The sequence below is a fragment of the Colletes gigas genome, unplaced genomic scaffold (assembly GCF_013123115.1).
Source record: "Colletes gigas isolate AHSC1104 unplaced genomic scaffold, ASM1312311v1 Colletes_gigas_Sc00007, whole genome shotgun sequence".
Lineage (NCBI taxonomy): Eukaryota > Metazoa > Arthropoda > Insecta > Hymenoptera > Colletidae > Colletes > Colletes gigas.
The window spans coordinates 5,394,175-5,416,610 of record NW_025106636.1 but is presented as its reverse complement, the minus strand read 5'-3'; the positions used below and the strand labels follow the sequence as shown (position 1 = coordinate 5,416,610).

Genomic DNA, 22,436 nt, shown 5'->3' with positions numbered 1-22,436 from the left:
GCTCGACTCCAACCACGCATGCAACTCTCCGGCTAATTCGCCGGTAGCGAACAGTATCAGCGCTCTTGTACGCTGTCAAACTATTGATACTCGTAACCGGAGACGCGTACACGCAGCAACTTCACTTACCACACCCGATTACGTTTCCAGAGAAACTATTAAGGGCGGTTCGCCGCTGTCGGAGACTGAACAGCTCCCCGAACACAATGGAACCTGTATTGAATAAGCCCACTTCTCGTAGGTCGGCCGCGCATAGGCGCGTATTCTGTTAGCCTGTACTCCAGGCAAAGTTCGCCAAGCGATGCTGGTAGTACGGCCACTGACAGTGGTACGTGTAGTGGAGGCGGCTCGATACAAGTTGCGAGCGTGTTGGTGTCAGCGGGCCTCTTACGCTCCGCTCAGTCACGCTGGGCTCAGTGACTTCGCGTCCGCCGGTTCGATCGGTTCTTCCCCGGAGTCTGCACAGCGCCTCCGCGACCACTGTGACCCGTGCATCGAAAAAATTCTTTTGCGAAACTCGCCTCCTCCACTTGGACCCTCGACGGATCGGGTACTCCTGCGGAAAAGAGAAAATTCTTTTAGTCATAGTCCTGGAAACCGATACATCGGTTAGGATGTTGCACGTGCCTCGTGGGCCACTGCAGCTTCAGACTCCTTGATACTCGAATGTTCTGGCATCCAGGACTACCGGAATGCAGTCGAGACCCGGCTACCCAGGAGTCTGAAGGTTGGCGGTTACGTGCCCCTTCGAGAGTTCTTGGATACTGAGGAGATAAAACCCAGCTACATTAAATCATAAACGCCACGGGAATCGAACCGCGGGGCACCTCTTTCCCGTAGAGAGAAGGAACAGTTGGACGAACCAGCGGATCGGGTGCCATCAGAGCGATCCGTCTTTCCGCGGAATCTTTGATCGCACCGTGGACCCATCGTCGAAATCGCGACGCGATCGACCGAGTCAGCTGCTCGGGTAGAATGACGCAACGGTTGTTCCTCCCTGGAATCATCGCGCGTGAGGAAAAGATGATCGTTCGACGCGACCGGTGCAACGTCCACGGCGGACAGTTCGCGAAGGACACCAAGGCGTTCAAGAAAAGAGTCGACGCGGTGCTAAGGATTCGTAACGCCAGAGATTGAACGACCCCGATCCATGTTTTCGCAAGGACGCTCGGTCGTACCGTGATCGTTGGTCTCACTGCGTGCTGTTGCTCGCGGTAACAGTCAGTGTACAGTGAATGAATCCTGGTATTGCACGATCCTTTTCAGGTGGAATCGTGATAGTTCGTATTCTACGACCGGCTGAGTGGAAAGTGACAGCCACGGCCAGACACCGGCAGTGACACGATCGAGGAAAGTGTTCCGAGCTAATTGCCGAGTTCCCGTACCGGATAAAAAGAGAGAAAAAATATGTTGTTCCGAGTATACGCGAGATCTGTTCGTGTGAGGTTGAACGTGTCGTTCCGATAAGTCTTCCTGTGCGGTACCAAAAAGGTTTCCCCGCGTAGCTGGTCTCTAGTGAATATTGATTTAGACTCTGTCTAGGTCTAACGATGCGCGATAGTGCCAGGGGACTGGTCTCGTTTCCGATCTGGTCGTAGAACGCGCGGTCAAAGTGCGCCAGAACAATGTCGTCGCACGGTGAGTTCTCGACGATGTCCAGCGAAGAGGTGCCCTCGCTGCCAAAGTCCCTGCCAAGTTCCAGGGAGGCGACAGCCGAGGGTAGTTCCAGTTCCAGCGGCAGTTACATGCCCCTTCGAGAGTTCCTCGATCGGTTCTCGTTGCCCAGAGTGGTCAGGCTCGAGGGCACTAGTGGCAGACCGGTGTTGCTCTATAAGCAGCAACAGAAATCGCTACGAGTCACTGCTACCTTATTGATACATCGGTATAGGCACGACGTCAAGGTGGGACCGGAAATAGTCATCCCAGAGGGTTATCCGGGTAAGTCGCGAGTAAATTCCTTGAATAAAACTGCCTTGAGTATGTCTAGAATTGATCGTTTTGGAAAATTTTCTTCTGGGAATGAATTCTTTTCTAATTTCTATGAAACGATGATGCAAGTTTTTGGAGAACCACTTGTGAGGTATTAACTCTCGATCGTCTTGGGGAGTCTTGGGGAGAATATAAATACTTCCATAACTCAGTATATCAAAATCTTTAGATTCACAAATATTTAAATAACCAATAAATAATTTCTTCTTTCAAAGAATACAATGAAATTCATGCAATAAGGGGTGAACCTAGTTTTTCTTATTCAAATGGCTATATGGCTGTATTCGATTATTCTATCATTTTTTTTATATTTATTTGTATATAATTCACTCCTCCCTTTCCCTTTTCAACCTCGAGTTGCAAGTTAAATGAGCACAACATGAATATTCGCACTATAAATCTCATAAATCTAATATTCTGCACCTCGAAGCAATATGTATGCTTTCACCATGTAATTTCTTCAATTCAACACGCTAAGAGTGAGAAGGATTATGCTCGCCGTGCTTAATTAATTCTCCAGAGAACTTGTTTAAATAGTATGCCCAGGACAGTTCTATGATCCACCATATTCGAATCTGAAGCATATTAGTGACCGTATATCTTCTACTTCTCGAGTATATAATATGGTGAACACATAGGGTAGAAACAGGCAAAATTTTATTCCAAAAATATAAATTTACTCGATCGTAATATCATTTACAAAAAGCATATTCCAACAGCTTCAAAAATTTTCTTATATTCTTGTTTAAAAAAACTTATAACAAATAGGCTCTACGTTTCCTGAAAGTGCACAATTTTAAATATAAAAAATGTTTATTACAACAATTTTATTATTATTATCTTTGCCGGTATTAGCCGGTGCAATTGCAATATTGTTAACTGATCGTAACGATTATGCATTTTAACCATGACTCCATAAATTATATAAGCGAGAAAGATTACGTTCGTTATATTTAATTAATTCTCCTGAGAACTTGTTTATAGTCTGTCCAGGATAGTTCTACCCACCGTGTTCAGGCCTAGATCATGTTAATGACTATATACCTACTATTCTTAGAACGCGCTCACCTCCTGTTCATTGCAAAATATTTAATTCTATAAATGAAAATTGTATTCTCACTTAACGAGTAACGGACCAGGATCAATTTGTATTGAAATTTGAGAAATTAAAATATTTTTTAAAATACGATACGAAATAAATTTTGCATTTGTTCATATTCGTCACTTTCTGACTTCCTGCTCGTCGAACCGCGCGAAATCTTCTTCCCAATTTTTAGAAGCGATATCAGTGCGCGTGAAACCTGTTCCTAGCCAAATAGGCGAAAAAAATATATAGAAAAAAAGGAGAGGAGGGTTGGTTATAATTGACAGTGAACCATAATCGCCGACAACCAGCGGTTAGGTTTTAATGGGCCCGGTATCCGGTAGACATTTTCAGAAAAACGTAAATTATGTCCAGCAAAGCAAACGGGAACGGTTGTGATAACCAGCTTAGATCACTGAAACTGGTTATACAGTGCACTCCGCGAAAGAGTCGGGGCCCCACGGTGGACGCTAATGCTCCACCGGCGAGAGAACTCGGTTGCGCTATCGGGGACCCCCCCTCGTCCCTTTCCTTTTGAATCGTAAACCACTTTGTAGGGCAATAAGTTGCAAAACTGGCCCTGACCACGGTCGACGTCGACCTCCTCCGGACGATATCTTCGCGCGAACCCTTTATATTGGTTTTCTGACATCTGAAATGGAAATTACGAGGCAATAAAATGGGGTAATGCGGACCTATTAGTTCGAATGGGCGAGAGTAAACCAGAGAAAGTTTAAGACCGCGATGGCTGTTCGTCTGACCGGCAGTTCCATAACGATGTCCGATTTCTGAAAATGATGACCGGGTGCAGGGGCCCCGATTTACTAACGCTCGAACACGAACAAGCTTGGACGCAGCCATTCCGACTTCGATAATGTCAGGATCAACGCACCGACGTCGTCCATCAACTCTTTCGAACGCTCATTTTTAGAGTAAAATACTCCCACGTTGCAGAACCATTTTCTAGTTATTTATCTAGTAATCTAGTTATTTTAATTTGTCACTATGTCCTCAAGAGTTAAGGGTTAAAACAATTTAAAATGTACTGTACACATTTTAACTAAAATGAATTTGTTCGACAAAATGGCCACCACATAAAGCAAAGAGTTACAGAGAATCGTTTACTTCTTCCAGTAATGGGGGATCTACTTAATACGTGTGAAAGATTTGAAGAGGATTCATCGATCCATTCTTTAGATATCATGGCAGCCGTTCAAAACAATAGACTGCAGGAAACGTGCAATAACTTGAGTAATAATAAAGATTATTACGCAGAAATTGTGTTGCGTTGCCTTGAAAAATTGTAATTATATAATTCTTTGTTTTGAAAATCGACGCCTCCAAATATCTCCTTAAGTTGGTCCAATAAACAAATCTCCCAAAGTCGAGTGGGCACGATAGTTAGCATACCAGCCTGTTACCAGAGTTGCAACAGAACGGGTGTTATTGAAACGACGCCTATCCGATTAACCTGTTGACTCGATCGACCGTGATGAAAGGAGGTTGGCAACGATCGCGTCACGCGCAAAAAATCCTGTTACGAATTTCGTTTTTATAATCGTCGAGTGATTCATCGGGAAAAAGTGTTACGTTGCAACACTTTTACTATTGGCGTCGGTCAATCGGCCCACGTCCCTTGTTTACGCGAACGAACCGTGAATGAATCACTGTTTTCAGATACTCGAACGACTATAGGTTCGCGGCGGAGTGGCGCGGCTGACCTTTCCATCCGGAATATAAATTGATTCATAGAGTAAACATGGTTTCGCGTTGCACGCGCCTCGTAGGAAGCGTACGAAATTCGCGGAAAGTACAGTTCGATGCATTCGAAAATTTTTATGCGTACCGTGAAAGTTCCCCGGTGCGCATGCGCTGACCTTTCAAACTGAAATGAAGCGTAGTCCATAATAAAAACGACAGTTTCGCTTCCTACCTGTCGTTTGGGATCGTATCGTTAATTTCCTCGTGCAAACGAACAGCCAGTTATTATTTAGAAAACTGGGATGCCCGATATCGAGCAATTATTTAAAATCCGCGTGACGCAACGGAAAACAGAAACTTTTCTATATCGTCTCCTACGCGTGCTGTTGTAAATTATTCCGACAGACGATCGTTATCACCGCCAATAAGGATGATCATTCCGTAAAACCTACAAGCACGAGACAAGTTGGCCTGCTCCAATTTATCGTAGCAAATAGTGCAACACACGCGTCTAAGCGAGCTTTACGGCTCGCTCGTAAATATGCGATCCGTGCTGGTCGATGGAGGTTATATCGAACAAGCACTAACAGTAAATTGACTAAGGAAACATAATTTAACGCCTACGAATTCGCTATAAGTGCCGCGCAATTCACGATGAGCCTCGAATGATAAAAAAAAAAACGTTCCGGGACCCGTGCCCACGTGACATCGGATCCATTCATTCCTGCCAGACCGTTCGACGTCTTCGCGGCATTTAGACGCAGAGATGGGCAAAATTATCTGCTCGAACAATGAACGAAGGATAGACCTGTTATTTGTTCGATTTGTGTTTAAACGATCACAGAGAAAGAGGCAGACGAAGTGTTAATATTTATATTGAAACGATTGGGGGAGTCACATGAATTCGAAAGCAATTCTATCCGACAGTCTTGTGTCTATACAGGGTGGTCGACCACCCCTGGGAAAAATTTTAATGGAAGATTCTGGGGGCCAAAATAAAACGAAAATCAAGAATAGCAATTTGTTGATTGAGGCTTCGTTATAAAGTTATTCAAGTTTGAAGTTCCGCCTGTAGAACGGCAACTTAGGAACAGCTGCGCGCGCACGATAGTGGCTCTCAGTCAGAAAACTGTAAGGCTGTCGAACTTTAAACATTAATAACTTCTTAAAGAAGCCTCGATCAACGAATTGGTATTCTTGATTTTCGTCTTATTTTAGCCTCTAGAGTCTCCCATTAAAAGCAATGCAAGAAAAAACGCGTGATTGGTTCTCGCCGCCAGAGCGCGTGACCAGTAGACGCACGGCGCCAATACCGCGAGTTTCAAACGCTGTTTAACTTATAGAATAAACATAATTCTCTGTGGGAATTTTATACGAAGGAATACGAGCCAAAAGAGGTTGGGAAACGCTTTACCCTACGGATGTAGTTCCTCTTTCCCAACGAGCACCAAAAATGGCCATTTTCAAGCATTGTCCTTTAGAGTCCGTCGGCGTACGGTCGTTCGGTGAAATTGATTTCTTCGTATTTCGTAGGCTACTTTCTTTCGCCGTGTAACACGGGACGCGGAGATCCGCGTTTCCTTATACCTCAGGTGGTTTCATTAGGTGAATCGATCTCACGTCGGGCCAATCAGCCAGCGAGGACTCTTTGTGATTCGCGTGCAGCAAGAAATTCTCAGGTGCTGGCAGCAAATAGAGCGCGGGTCTCGATCCCTGAGTAACTGTTCCACCGGCCACTTTTCCTTCTGCGTCATCGTGGAATTTCAACCGGCCGCGATCGGTTCCGTTCCGAGCCGTACACTTTCGTCACCCGACTAATCTCATTTGTCCGACGCACGTGCATGAAATGCGCGATCGACGCTGCCCGGATCCGAATCCGATTACATCCAACATCGCGCCACTCGGATGGACGATTCATGCTGGGTCATTTCGAAGGGTACGCGACACCAAACCCTCGAGACTTTATACTTTCAACCCCCAACGATCGTCAATCTGATCGTAACAAAGTTAATTTTCAATAAAATAAATTGATACGTTTCCAATTGAATGGCTCGTTCGCCACTTCAGAAAAACAAAGTTGATATTGCGTGTGTCATATTAAATTGATTTAGGAACGGATCATTTATTTTTCGTTTTCATTTTCATTCGTAGGTACGTTGCACAATAACTTTGATATAACTGTTTGAAGATATTAATGAAACGCCAACAAATAAAATATACGTATGGGCATTATCTTTCATTAGAAACTAATAGCTGCTAATCAGGACTATGGTTACGACGAAAGTTTATTACTTTGTAAATAGTGCCGTAAAACCGGGAAGAATGTGGCGGTGATGAAACCTGAAATGTAGTGTTATGGCTGTAAAGTGACGTGACTCGTAAAATAATTAAAAGTCAGTAAACAAGTTATTTTACCATCTGCGGGGATCCTTCACGGAACTAATGCCAACGTTCGCGGGACATAAAAATCATGATGCGCTTAGAGAAATAAAAAGACGCGACCGAGTCTATATTTGAACAAACCACTGGAGTAGAACAATCGCAAACACTTTCAAAATATCAATATTATTAGTTGCAGGGGTGTAACTAGTCTTTTTCAATAGATATTTAGATTAAAAATAAACTTAATTTCGAAAGGCTCCCCCGTATTAGACAAAAAGCTATTTCCGTGGCAGAAAAATTCATCAAAGTCAGGCTTCCCAGTTCGCGAATGCTACGTGGTAGCAAAAGGAAGGCCACGGTGCACAGTGGACAACAAAGTGTACACCAGAAGCACGCTTGTACCCGCCATAAATCATTGTAATCAGCTTACGACGGGCAGCAAAAAGTTCTAAACATTTTTATCGCGACGAGGGAACGTTTTCCCGGACACACGCAGTAACCGGTGGAACAAAATGAAGACGTTCGAAAGGCGCAAAAAAAGGACGTGGCTGATCCCCGGTACGTACCCTGAATGAAATCGCATGAAACGCCGCGAACGAATGGATCCTGGAGCAACTGCGGATGCCTCCTGGACGCTACTTATGAAATTGTAATGACGGCTGGACGATGATCGGCAAGGACGATGCGTCGATTTTAATTTCACCCGAGTAACCGGGGACTCCGTGCACGAGATACTTTGCTCGGGAAAGAGAGAGGCCGCTGATTACTGTTCGAATCGGTAGTAAAAGGTAGGGGAAAACGGAATCTTTGTCGAGGGAACTTGAACCTTCAACCGGGATAAAATTACCGAGGAAGATTCAACCGTGCATCCGATTCCAGGGACTGATAGCGACGATGGACGATATCGCACAAATCACCGGCTCACTTAACTACTATTCGTGCAAACCCTCGGCTACGACTACGGGCTCCAGTTTACAGTAATTTATTAGGCGTGTAAACCTCCAGCTCTCGCCGGGGTCGACGGCCTCGTTCCTCTCATCAGGAGACCTTCGACTCCCTTGCATTTTTTCCCCCCCTTCGCCGCGACCACGTTGAAATGCGTTCGTCGAAGAATGCCAAGTTTTGCGGAACTTGTACCAGGGGGGATTATCAAGCAGGTTAGAAGAGCAAGAGACTCGTTTTGCAACAATCGGGCAAGAGGAACGATGGTCCACTTGGTTATTAAAAAACAAGTGCATTGCAAACAGGGTCACATCAATACCAATTGACTATAGATAGCTTTTCCTTGGATTTAACAGTTTAATATCAATATTGACATCTATGAATTTGAGGTAATATTTTGCAATCTTTTGAAGAGCACAGTTAGTCAATTGGTGTCCCTAAAGGCTCAGCGTAAAAGGAACTAGTTCTTCTAGTGGCGCCCTCTTATGAGTTGTCTTCAACTACACTTTCTAAGCCCTCCAAAACCTATTAACATACTTCCATTTGACTAATTGAAAACTTGCAGATAAACTAAGAAAACAGTCAAATACACTGAACTCTAAGTACATATACGGATAATCTGGGAACTTAATGGATCTAAATTCACTAAAACCCAGACCATCACTTGCTAATTTAACTTCACAAATTAAAACTGTATTATTGACCTCTTTGATACTAAAATAATATCAAATAATTAGACTGCTCAACGATGGAAACTATAAACTTGATGTATCAGCGTAGAAAACAGAAAAATTAGAGCACACTGAAGCTTATCTTACGCCATACAATTAATGTGTATTATATGTGTACACACTGTTGATGTGTGTTACATATTTATACGTTATTTATATGCACGCTGATAGTGTATTTATTTATTCTAGAAAAGAAGCACCTCAATTAATAGAAGTGGCTACCAACATTGATTACAACAAGAACCGATAAACCAAACATGAAAAAATACTTAGCGAGATTACACTCATGCATTCATACATATAGTAACTGTTACTCCGCAACAGCGATGTCATGGAGCCAACGGATGTAGTTATTCATAGTTCAGACATTGGAATTTTCGTTTATAGCTACATATCACGAATGCAATCCGTTAGACAGCAATTTTCCGGTTTTATCTGCATACACCTCAGATTCGTGTCTTTTATGAGTTTACGGCTAACGAGACCATTTGTACGGCGCATATGGAATCTCTGTGCATAACAGGCAATGTATCGCGTACCCAGCGCGGCAATTCCCGTTTTCGAGTGAAAATTTTTACGTTTGGTTCGAGTGACAAAATCATTCTGAAGACAAAACTCTACGTTACTACGTTGATACAATATAACTCGGATAAGTGAAACAATCTCTACCCCTATATGTGAAATGGAGTCAAATATCAAAATCAAAAATTTGTATTTTTGGCATCATATCTTCATGAAAATATTATGATTAGGTTTCTGAGGCTTTCCTGATTAAAACGAGTACAAACACGACCTCATTCCGATTATAATTAATTGCATATATTCGAACATTTTTCAAAAATGATTCCCAACAACGTACGATAAAAATAGTCCGAATGGGGTCGTGTTTGTACTCATTTTCATCGGGAGAATCTCACGAACTACTCTTAAATGAACTTGTTTTATATTTTTAAAATTCTTAATGTCTTCGAGGGTGTTGGCGCATGCGTGTATTTTTAGTATCGGAACACGAGAGTCATTACTGAAATTGTGAATAAATGTTCGTAATTAAATTTACCAATGATATAATGCCGCAATATTGTCGTAAGATCGATCGGTGTCACGGGTCACGATTAATTTTAATTTTTGCTTATTACAAACGAAATAATTCGTCCCTCGGGAGATTAAGATAATGAACGTATGAAAAGTTACAGAGACGGATAGTTCCTGTCACGTTGGTTATACACTGCGTCGACATCCCATCTCCTCATATTCTCTTACATTTTGCTTTTATCTTGAATCCTAGTCGTACAAATCAATCATACCTTCCTGCATCTCGCTGCAACGTTCGCCGTTGCATTTTAAAATTCAGCGACCACTTTCCCATTAATCAAATTAACGGCGAGTTTTCTTACCACTTTCTTGCAATTAAACGCCACAATCTACATTTCTAATCAGTTTCGATTAGAATATCGTAGCATGACAGCTACTTTCTTGCAATTAAATTCCACGATCTAACATTCCGATCGGTTTTGAAAATTTCAAAATTAAATTCAGGGATAGTGAATCAATTTTTACGAGTTCTATCTTCGATACCTTCTCTCGAAACTTTCAAACGTTTCACAACCCACTGCCTTTGCAAAATGCTTTCGTAGCACATCCCGCGTGACTTTAAGGCTACTGTGTTCGAATTCATGGTCGGTATTTTACGAAAACTTGTTTTGGAAGTCATTTAACGCTTATCTTCGGCTTCGTGGCTAAATCTGGTGTTCCGTAATGCCCGATACGCTTCGTTCGAACCGAGTCCCGTCTCCCGTTGACGCTAGACTCGGCCACGAATCCGAAGACAAGCGTCGGTCGAACGACACGGGGCGAACAATTTTTGATAAAATATCGTCGAGAACCGGACTACAGCAGCGCTAAAAACCTACACGACGTCGCCGTGAAAGCATTCGCCGCGGGAGTGGGCAGAGACGTTTAGAAGTCCCGTGCCCCAAAGGGAAGATAACATCTGGAGTTGCGGGGGCCATTGTCCGTTTCATTGAAAAGGGAGGTCTCCTTTCACAGAGCCACAGAAAAAAAAAAATCTGAATCAGAATTAATTCCTGAAGAGCGTTACAATGTGACGTGGGTCTTGCGGGCGCACCTGGATCAAGCGAACATCTGGTTCCACGAGGGGTAACAACCTTAAGCACAGTTCCTCCCGTGATCCTCGTGGCCATTTACAGTTTCTAGACGGAACGAACGCGCGACACGGCCTTTATTCGCCGTCTCTGCCCTGAAATTTATACCCAGACACGTGCTGCGAATGCGTTTCCGTTTCGTAACGCATCGGCACGCGCATGCGCACGCGTCAACCGCCAGTGCGTCATTTTCGATTACTCGGGGAAATTGGTACGCGTTAAAAATACCGACTGAGTCAGTAATCACTGAAATCCCCGTCTACCGAGTCATTTATTCGTTGACACATCGTCAAAGCTTTGATACTTCTATCCTTTGTTACCCTTCGAGCACTTCCAGATCCACCATTCTCTTATTTTCGAAAGGAATGCGAGGTATTGTGTTTCTAAAGGGGCAAATAGTTTTTCCCTATTATAATAATCAACCTGCTGGATGACTTCCTGGTTTGCAACAATGTAGATTGAAAATGTTCCCGGAGGCAAATGGGGTGAACCAAACTGCATTGTGCATTCATCTGACAATGACTTTGACGCATGCTTGGCCCAGTCCTTTCTCAGACATTACCCGCGGAATAATCAATCAAAAAACCGTGTAATTGCGTAATTAATTTCGCGGTAGCATATACTAATTGGTCGTGGAAGAGGCTGACTCACGAAATTGCTACCGGGTTCACGCGTTCGACTTGAAATTTCGAGGCGCTTTTCCAACGGATACGACGATCTCTTCGATTAGAATCTAAGCAAGTCGCGTCAACTGTGTCGGATACGCGCGTGGAAATGGAAAGTGGAGGAAGCCCTCTTGTGTAATTCTTTGTTGATTACGAGGGGTATGCGATTGCGACGCTTCTTTTCCGGAATACACGGTCCCCGGAGTATCCTGCGTACCGCCATGCTTAATTTCAATGGAACTTGACCCTCTATGACGCCAGGTGGCTCTTAAATCGCATACACATATATCAATCTTTGCGAGGGCAACTAGTAGAAGATTGTTTATAATTGGAATCTTTTATGTGCTAATTTTATTAAAAATTATATTGCAATTGTATCCGTGATCCTTCAGAAGTCAATTTTTTAGTGAAATTTTAGCATGGAATTAAGTCTCTGCTTTGCTAATAGATATTGTTCTTAAATATTCCGATGAATGCACCCACGTCACATTAATTCCGAGTATTTGACGTATTTAAATAGCGGCTCATACATCGATGCACGAACTATTTGAATACAAAAACGATTCTGCAAGTATAAGCAACGTCTATAAGTATATCCTCGAGGCCCATTTCGAATCACCATTACCACCGCCGAATCTCCACGGCGCACTGAATAATATCTCACGGGGAGCATCGAGGACGAAAAAAAAGACTCCGTTGTCCAAATGCATTCTCCGTGTTCGCGTTCCCGTATCAAAAACAAATTCTACAACGACCGCGAGGCGGCGCGAGGGGGGGGAGGTAAAACCGAGAGCTCGCGCGAAAGATTTAGGTCCGTGCGCGGCTAGGGATCGTCCGTGGAAGCCCGTGGCATTCCAGGACGGACGATCAGCGGTCGCGCGCGCGCGCTAAAAGGCCGGATTCGAGGCGCAGCGTGCGTGCATTCGCATCGGGGCGGCATTCTTAAATCAATTAGCGACAACCAAAAGAACCAGCCGACCTTCGGTCAGCCAACCACTCGGCTACCGTGTCCCCGTTGCCGCGGCTCGCTGGCTATTACCGCCGCGGGGCGCGCGCCTGCTATCGTCTCGAACTTTGGAACGCTTTTTACAGACGAACCGAAACACGCCGCCGTGTATTTCCTTCCTACTAAATGGCTACATCCTTTGTCCTTCTACGGAAGACCACCAACCGCGAACACGGTGGAACGCGAGCCCCCCCTCCCTCGATTTATTTAAAATCTCTAGACCAAACGTTTTTCCATGGGGGGGGGGTTCAGAGAGACAGTTCCACCGACCGTTCCCCGAATAAGGGGACTCTTGGGATCACCGTTTGCGTCCCCAGTTTCGTTAGATTCGTCGTTTGAAAGTGGTTGACAAGCTTGTGGGTCCGTGAACACGCTGTAACATTCATCCTCGGTTTAGATAGGCTGTTGGGACCAGTGGTTCTCAAGCTTTCTCTGGTTTATCGCTCCCTTTGATGTTATGGCGATTTGCTATGTCGTTCTGGACTTGCTAGTGAGGCTTTTCGGTAAGCGTTTGCGAGAGAGAACTCCCTCTCGTGGCGAGTACGCGAAGTGTCATCCACAGTACCGTACACTGGCCCCCCCCCAATGTTTGAAAATAGGTTTCAGAGTCCATTTGTTTTTCTTCTTTCTTCGACATTAGCTTAGAGAAATATGTATGGATTTGTTTCACTTTATACTGTAGGCTCCGTGTATCTATACCGATCGGTTCCAAAGCTTGTTCGAACCACTACTGTCTCTAGATGGACCCAGCTGATCAACCGTAACTCATAAACTGCCATGATGGCCCAACCTCATCAGCCTGCTGGAGGACTAACGTTTATGCATCTTGCCAATCCTGAGATTTCAAAGGGTTTGAGATATAAATACTCAACCTCGTGAGGTACCACTTGCAGTCCAAGTAATTTGCAATCCTCAACACTGATCAACTGGCATCTTGAGTAACTAGAGACACTGCACATCATCAGTCACTAGTTTCCAAGATGCAAAAAATACACCAGGTCATTGATTATTGTTCCAAACATCACAAACACTATTTCTAGGAAGTTCTTACACCGAAGTCTTCTCGTTTTATTCAAACGATTTATCACTTTGAATTCAATAAATTTTCTTGATCATCAAATAAGGGTTCGCGATAAAAGATATTCCGTCGGTTTTACCGTGCATACGACTTATAAACTCGCTCGAAAATTGCTGTTTAATGAAGTGCCCTCGGTGGTTGATTCCCGATCCCGATACAGGATGATTACGACTAAAAAAAACCAGTGTAGAGCACGAACCAGGGAACAATTTGTGCCAAACTTGACGGAGGATGAACAACGTGGAACGGTACACAACATTTAGAACGTCGTAATTTTATTTTGTACGCTGATCGCCGCGCAGTTACCGTAATTGCACGCGCATCGGGGAGCGCGCTAGTCTCCAAGGAGTTCGTAAATTAGCAAGAATAACAGAACAGCGTATTACGCGCGTTACTTATGATCCGCAAAACGAAATGGAAAATGCGAAACGCGCGGAGCGTAAAATTGGCGTTTGCCAGTAAATCATGCGTAAGTATACACGCCTATCGTTGGAACGTTACCATACCGATGGTTATTCCCGAAGACGTAGCATGGAAGCCCGTTACGAATGACATAACGGCAACTTCGATCTTATACCGGCCGGAGAAAACGAGGCAAAACACGAGCAATAGTCCAAAGCACGGTAATACCTGGAAGTAGATTGATATTTCTTTTCTTCGGCGGATCGTTTGTGGTCGACTGGATCGCCCAAGAGGACAAATCGAACGTGAAACAAAATGGAGATGCTTAACCAGTCTCGAATAGGGCTGCGACTACTCGTTCAAATTGTCGTTCAAACGTTTGGTAAATAGAACTCGTAATTCGGAAGCTACGCGCGATAATTTACATTTGAATTTTACTGTCAGAATACTATTTGAATATTTTACTGTTTAGTGAATACGCAATAGTCTTTTGCTTGTATCTCGAGAACTGAAATCACCCTGCACTTTTCTTAAAAATCAATATAATAAGTTGAACAGTAACATTCGTATACTCAAATGTTCGAAGTATATCCGTAGCATTGAAATATCCACACAATCTCAAACATTCGTGAGAAAGTATTTGTGGACCGTTCGAGGAAACTGGCAAACGGTAAAGTATAGTTCTGGGGAACAACTTCACGATCGCAATAAGGAAGGAACATGTAACCTGAAGTTACTCTGTACATTGTTACTATTCTCATTTCGTATTATACTAGGACTCGTGTATCCTGGACCAAATGGTTTGTCCATCTTTATCTATGGTACCCAATAGTATTGGTCTGATGAAAATAAATCTGATCGTCAGACTTTCGCGACATTTCACTGCAAAGTACAATACAAAATATTATACCATGTATAATACAAACTAAAAAAAAAAATACATCTAGTAAAGAAAAATATTTTATAATTCACTAAAAGTTTCAGCATGTTTGATATGCGAAGGTAGGGTTAGTGAAACCGAAAAACCATGCACGCGCTATATTTCCAAGATCAAAACGATCTCATTGTCTCCGAGAATAAATTAAACGGAAACGCAATGACCAGTCGCATTCCGGTCCCGCGGCTCGCGCGAGCGCGCCTCGGAGAACGCGACCAATTACAGACAGAAGAAAACTCGACGGTTTCCGGCGCGTTTCAGTGGAAATCCCGCGACATTCACTATCCAAACATGGACAAAATTTTATTTCCATTATGGAATTTCTACGCCCGTGATTTATGGACAAAAAAATTCCCGATTACGTAACGATCTTTTCTCTCGGGGTCTTGCTATATAAAAACCGAGTTTTACCACTCACTCGTTCGCACCCTGTACTGACGTAAGTCGATACAGGGTCCCGGGGGCCCCACGTGGAGGTGAGGTGAGTGGATTTGACCAGAATGGGCCCACCAACTTCGCCGGAAATTCTCTGCACCGGACTACTATGGAGATAATAGCCCAGGTATAGGAGAACATCAGCTCGATCGGGGTTTTCGACCTGACAGGAGCCAGGAAGTCCCAATTCCAGCCTCGTGCCCCCATATATATTGCTACAGCCATTCTATTCCTATGATCGATGTACGAGTGCCTTGCAAATCCCCATCATTTCTTAAAACCGACTTCCCACTTGTCTCTATGACCAAAGTTTATATTTTCTGATTACAATCGTGGCTCTGAATCTAGTGAACTAATCAGTAAAGCACTCGAGCACTTGCGAGAGAATCAAGAGCGTAGCCCTCTGGTGGCGAGCGCGCAAAGTGTCGCTGCATTCTGATCCTTCTATATTTAAAATATTCCTTCGCGCGCCCCCTAAGATCCCTCTAGGTGTCGTGTCCCCCCTCCATACATCGAGACACGCTGGCTTAAACTGTATCGCAATTACCCGAATCGCGGGCTGTAACTCGTCGCCGGCTATAATAACAACGCGGGGTAATTTTATATGCATAACGTGCATCGGTTAGCGGCCGATACGAGGCCACACACCGTATTCACCGACGCGTTTAACTATAATTTAAAAGCATCTCGTTATATTTCTTCTCACGTTTCTCGTTACCCGTCGCACACACCGGCCTCAAGACGTAGGCCCCCGTTCGCCGAATACGCATGTGCGTGAGGGTGTAATATAATTCAGCGCCCGGCCGCCACCCTCCTCCGCCCCGTCCCGGCAAACGTTCCGCCCGGACGATATACCGCGTGAATTACTTGCGCGTAATATACTGCGAAACAAAGCCCGTTAACGTCACGAAACGGTAAGCTGCAAAGGTATTTTGTTTAGTGTCCCGTAACTTATGCTGTCCACGGACGACTTTGTAAGAGCCGGGGTAATTGAGTACTCGCGCTGGACGATGGGCTAATACGGCCGGGTGGTTTTTATGCGCGGCGAACCCGAACGTAAATCTGTTTCGTCCGGGGCGATATCTGAAAACGTTCCCACTGATTTATGCCCCGGATCAGCTACGCGAGTATATAAGACGTTTCATTATTGGTAGGATATCTCTGGGGTAAATGGATTCCACGTTGGGTAGAAAGAGTCTAAAAAGTTCGTATGACTCGTTCGACCTTGCCTCTGAGTTACAGCTGTTTTTTGCGAATCATCGTTTTATAGCCGTGCGCGAGACGCGGCTATAAAATAACCAGACTGATGCAATAATGATGGTACCGTATTTTTAGAGAATTTTACATTTTAACTCTTATCTGCATTAATGTACACCCGATGACACTGGAATCGTATACCGCCCGAGGGACCAATGACTCAGTTCGCGTTACCCCCTCCGTTGTCACGCTGTTCGAACACTAGATGGCGACGCTGCAACGTTGCACCGATTGCACACAGCGGAGGGGATGAAACCACACAAAGCATATGTACAGTGGACCAAAGAATAGTTGTGTCCCCTTACTACCAGTAGCGCCGCCAGCGGAGAACGATGGAAACGACAACTATACCTGCGCAGGAGCTAGCTGAAGACGTATTTCTTGCGCAGGTATAGTCGTCGCGCTCTATCGTACTCTAAGAATTAACATTCCATAACTAATTCTGAAAATTAATAGCGCTACGTCCTCGTTCACGATATGAATCATATATGAAAATAGGCTCCTTTTACTTTCATCATAATTAGTCCGCTTCTATTTATCCGCTATTAAACGTTACATATGTAACTTCGATGCAAAATTATTTATCCTTATAACATCATCTTCGTACTCAAAATTACGAGCTCATAATTTATCCCGCTACCGAGCACGATCGCTGCATTTCATTAACATAATCTTCATAAATCTCGGATGAAGCTTTTATCACGCGTGTAAGTATGTTCATTCTCATCTTTTTGCCCCGTCCTCTTGTGTACCCTGTCCAATAAAAACGAAGAGAATGAATATTTTCTAAGCTAACATTTAAATGTCGGAAGGAACATTCCTTGTATTTTTAAATAATTAAAATCTCCAACTACTTTACGAGGATCAATTTAAACTACTACTTGGTTATCAGCGTTATTCAGCCACTTATTCATTAATTATGCCGTGCCTTGACGTTCGATACATTCGTCAAATTTTTCACGAGAAGAGATATTCAACTTCTCATTCAATGAATGATAGTTCAGAGGAAACAAATACTTTCAGCGTAACGATTGTGCAAAGCAATACCTTTGAAAATCAAATACACGGCTGAATGAACTTACTTTGTGTAAGTATACGGGCGAAAGATTCAATAATAATGAAACTGAAATGTCACTTCCTTTATTATAAATTCTATTAACATACTAGCTACGACCGCAAACGTTCCCTGTTAGAATCTGAATATCATTATTCCCCAAGTAATTGAGAAGTGAAATTTGCATTCAATCGTAGAAACTGTTATTCCTGTACGCCTAATGCTTATGCAGGGGGCATTCCTTTTAAACGTTATAATCGAAAGCACGAACTCTTACGACATCTCACTTACACGTAGCATTAATTTTCACCGTCTGACCAAAGATACCTATAACATGAATTCAAATATTAAATTGCGTTAAAATTGTTTACGTTCACCGCTTTATTTTACAAATTAGCTGAGTTTCCATTTCTTTTGGTTTCAGGATGGTTTTCTGTGATATCTGGCACCAATACAACGGGTGGCGCGCGCGTTTACAGAAGAGTGGACTCCCTGGTGCGAGCAGGAGTGCCAACGTTTCTACTGGCGGCGCCACTGCGGGCGTACATTTTGACGCACTCGAAAATGGGTAAGTGACGATATCGCGGACACGAATATCCATCAGGCTTAGAATCTGACTTGCCGTTGCGACATACGCACGGGGCTATGCAGGACCTCGTTAGTCGAGCGATCCGTGAATTAACTTCTTGCGCCATCGCCTTTTTACCGATCTGCTCGTGTCCCTCTGGGGCCTTAATTAAGAGCACGGGTCAGCGGATGAAAAAATCCGATCGAGATTGACGACGAGAGTGTGTACGAAAGAGGAGATGCAGAAGACAATAAGAGAGCGTAGAACAGGGTAAGGGAAGATAAGGACGGCGTAAAGGGAACCAAAGAATGGACAAAAGGGAACGAGAGAGGACTGCAGAATACGAGTCCTCGACTTACACGGTTAATTCGTTCTGGAGCTTTACCTGTAAGTCGAATTGTATACTGGGTGAGCCGTTCGAATCGATCCCCTTCAGAAGTGAATCAACCTGTAAGCAAAATAAGCACTTAGGAGACTGCTGGGCCTGATCTGGCTCTACACAGTACATTTACTACACGTCCTTCTTCTGTGAAGGGAAGAATCGAAGAAAAGAAAACTTGATTTCATATATGAATATAAATGCACGCCCAATGCGTGTAACGTATACCTACACTGCAAACACCCATTCGCTCTCAAAATCTGTATGTTTTGTATTCAATAACAACCGGGAAAGTAATAAAACCTGTTTTATAACCTGTTATAAAACGTGACCTCAATTAATCCTGTATCTTATAAAGTTGAACTCATCGGTTTATCTAGCGAATCCAATCGAAACTGAAATTGAAACAAAGGTTAAGTGTTGGTGGATTGTAAAAAAAACTTTACAGTTAGAATAAAAGTGATTAAGGGAAGAGCAAGGTACAGCTGCAAGGGGTAACGAATAATAGGAAATAACAAACTGTGGCAGATAGATAGAATATAATAGAAGCGGGCAAACGCGTAAAAATAGAGGGAATTGTACAAGGAAGCAACGACCAAAGAGATAGAATGAAAAATAATGACGCTCGTGAACGTAATACCTTTCGTAATATCCAGGAACAACGTTCTTGACCCAAATGCATGTATAAATATCAACGTGCGTACTCTGGGCTCCAGTAAAAAGATAAATACGAGGAATGTGCAAATTACACGTTCGTAGCGGAAGCAGAAAGTTAAATGCGGTAAATAGATTGTGCAGAGACAGAAATGCATAAAGCGGCGATAAAAGTGACGTAAAACCGCCCGGTATCCGAGTTTCGATTTCTGTTTTGAAACTGGAGCTATTAATACTGCTGATAGAGTACTTGAAAATATTAGAAACGAAATAACTATCTGGTCGGATTTCTCGAAAACTAACAATAAAGATTGCCATTTTTCGGTGACTTCGGCCATATTTTATTTATGTTTGTTTCTTTTGTAATTGAATTTATCTTATTTCCGCGTTACAAAAAGTGTTGTCTGTTCGCAGAAAATGGCAATTTACGAGCTCACTACACGAAGACTACGATCAGGGCCGGAGAAATTCTAAGATTAATAGCGGTGTTCCAGGACACGAGGAAGTGCAGCGCGGTCTCCTTCGGGATTTCCGGTAGCTCTTCCGAAAAGGATCAGTACGCGCAGTGCTTGGATCCCCATGGCCGCGAGGTGTTTGCGCCATTGTCGGCGAGAGGCGAATTTTATGCCATTTGTCAAAACGGAAGCATCGATACCGGAAGCGACGAGGTGCTGTACAAAGTGCACCACCTCGCGAAGAGACCCTTACCTCTAAGAGTGAGTATTTTTTTAATACATTCTTTATTACCGTCAATGAATCTGTGTTAAAAAAAGGTCTGATATAGTAAAGACAACCTGACCCTAGCAATCCCTCTTTTAAACAACAGGATACTAAATAGTCACTCGAGGAGCGTATATATAGAACTATGAGGTCGATCAAATACTTGCGAGAGAGCATAGCCCTCTGCTGGCGAATACAAGAAGTGTCGCCACTAAACTCTATGAACCTTAGCAAATTACTCTTTCAAATGAAATATTCAAATTATATTTGTCGAATCATTAAAATGTTCGAGAAAAATTTGACAAGCAATACCAGAGTGTTAACCTCAATTACGACTCACCGTTGTTGTCTCGTCACCATCGCTGAAGATTCATGTTTTTCAGGTTCGTTTGATAGCTGGTCCTCTTCCTGTACCGTTGCCAAGAGAATATGGTGGTTTGATGCAGCTGGAGAGTTCGACACGAGGACCCATAGTTCTAGGATGTATCGTACCAGAGAGGCCAGTTCACAATCCCGAAATGCTCGAACTCGTGGTGACAGGAAGCGGTGCTCCGAGAGTGAGAAGAGCGCGGTTAGGTTATCCATCGGAAGCTAGACTGTTGGCATCGCCAAAAATGCAACGATTACTATCTGCCTGCAGGTAAATCACATATCTGTAAACATTATTTTACCTTTGATTCACTGTGTCGATACTTTTATACGTATTTAACGCGTTCCCAGTCCCCCCGTTTACATTGCTACGCTCGTAGTCGTTCGAATATCGTGATGTTAGGTACGAACCGTTTAACAATCGATAAATCAACGGAATATCGATAGATCAGAAATACGTTATACGCGATCACCGATGTAAGATAATATACCGTACTGTGTCCCGTATTACCGCGATATTCGAAAGATGCAAAACATTTGAAAATATATAATCTATGTTGCTTAACCTGTTCTTCCACTCCAGCCGGGCGGTCGGTGATCGTGCAACGGAACCGAGAGTGGCGCCTTTGAAGCTGCATCCGACCAGCGAAAACTTGAAGGAGATGCATTTGAAGAAGATCAAACCCAAGACGGAAACGAAGCCCATCTTGCAGAGCTTGAAGGACGGGCTGGAACATCTGAAAAAGACCACCGTCAGAGAGAAGAGTCAGACCAGACAAAATTCTCGAAACGGGTTCCTGGAACGTATATCGAAATTTACCCAGGGTGGTCGTAGCAGAAATCCGGCGAAAAAGTCGGCCTCGTTTACGTTCGCGGTGAAGCCCGAAGTCGCAATTAGGTGTCAGGAGCGTTACTCCAGTCTGGAGCCAGAAACTACCTCGCATCCGAGTCATTCCAACTCCAAGCAACCTGTACAAAGATCGGTTTCTACGAGCGTTTTAGAGATGCCAGCGAACGTCGAACTTCAGCCCAATTATTCACGAGTCAGAGACAGTCTCACGCCAGTGCCATCCCTTCCAAAACTAACCAGGACCAAAGCTGACGATATTTACGCGGAGATCTGTGAGAACGCGGCTGCGCAGGTCCAAAAGTGTCCCGGTAGTCACGTGATGGCCAGGATTAAAATTATCGTGAAAGGACGCGACTCGGCCGCGGAATTACCGAGCAAGATTAGCAACGATCGATACGCGAACTCGATGGTAACGAGCGAGCGAATCGACTCGATAATCAGCACGGAGGACGAGGTTATATACAACACGATATTTTAAGTACGATGAATTTTATAATTATAAGCAGGGATGGGCAAAATGTGTTCGCGTACGGTATAGGTAAACAGGAATTTCATAATTACCTGATCGGTGAACATCGAGTACATTGACATTCGATAGCTGAGTAAGTGCAGAATACTTTATTCGGTTTCGATATCCAGTAGATTTTAATTTAGGTAACAAATAATTAATAGATGTATTTCAATCGCAAAATCACTCAAACGTGCCCATTCCTAATTATAAGTTAACCGGCTGTGTTTGATGATTGAAAAATCCGTCGATCGTTTTTCGACGCGCAATTACGAATTGAATGTGTATTATATTATATAAAGAGCACCATAAAATGACATTTAATATTGTAGAAACCATAATAGTTGCATGTACATACCTCTGCCATATGTACTAACAGTAGCAATGAAATTGAATAGATTTTAATGAGTGAAAGGCTCAAGTTTTTTTTTTTTCTAAATGACAGAATCGATGTAATATTTGTGAGAAAAAAAAATTGAAACAACGTTTTCGAAAACTTGTTTCAGCTAACGCGATAGGAAAATATAAATGATTACCCGAGAAACCGAGTGTAGACAATAAAA

The 22,436-nt window shown here is 43.4% G+C and overlaps 1 protein-coding gene and 1 long non-coding RNA gene across 2 annotated transcripts; one reads left to right on the top strand and one right to left on the bottom strand.

Annotated features, from left to right (window-relative positions):
• Positions 1-1,515: 1,515 nt before the first annotated feature.
• LOC122396350 lies at positions 1,516-22,406 on the top strand. The gene is made up of 5 exons (XM_043394663.1): positions 1,516-1,938; positions 18,250-18,393; positions 19,841-20,142; positions 20,530-20,786; positions 21,099-22,406. Exons 1-5 carry the CDS (start codon positions 1,626-1,628, stop codon positions 21,841-21,843), a joined length of 1,761 nt encoding a protein of 586 aa, XP_043250598.1. The 5' UTR covers positions 1,516-1,625; the 3' UTR covers positions 21,844-22,406.
• On the bottom strand, positions 18,050-20,939 carry LOC122396351. Its single transcript, XR_006259032.1, has 4 exons — positions 20,818-20,939; positions 20,487-20,742; positions 19,005-19,167; positions 18,050-18,841 (listed from the first exon to the last, which is right to left on the bottom strand). It is a non-coding gene; the product is annotated as an uncharacterized LOC122396351 (long non-coding RNA).
• Positions 22,407-22,436: the final 30 nt, after the last annotated feature.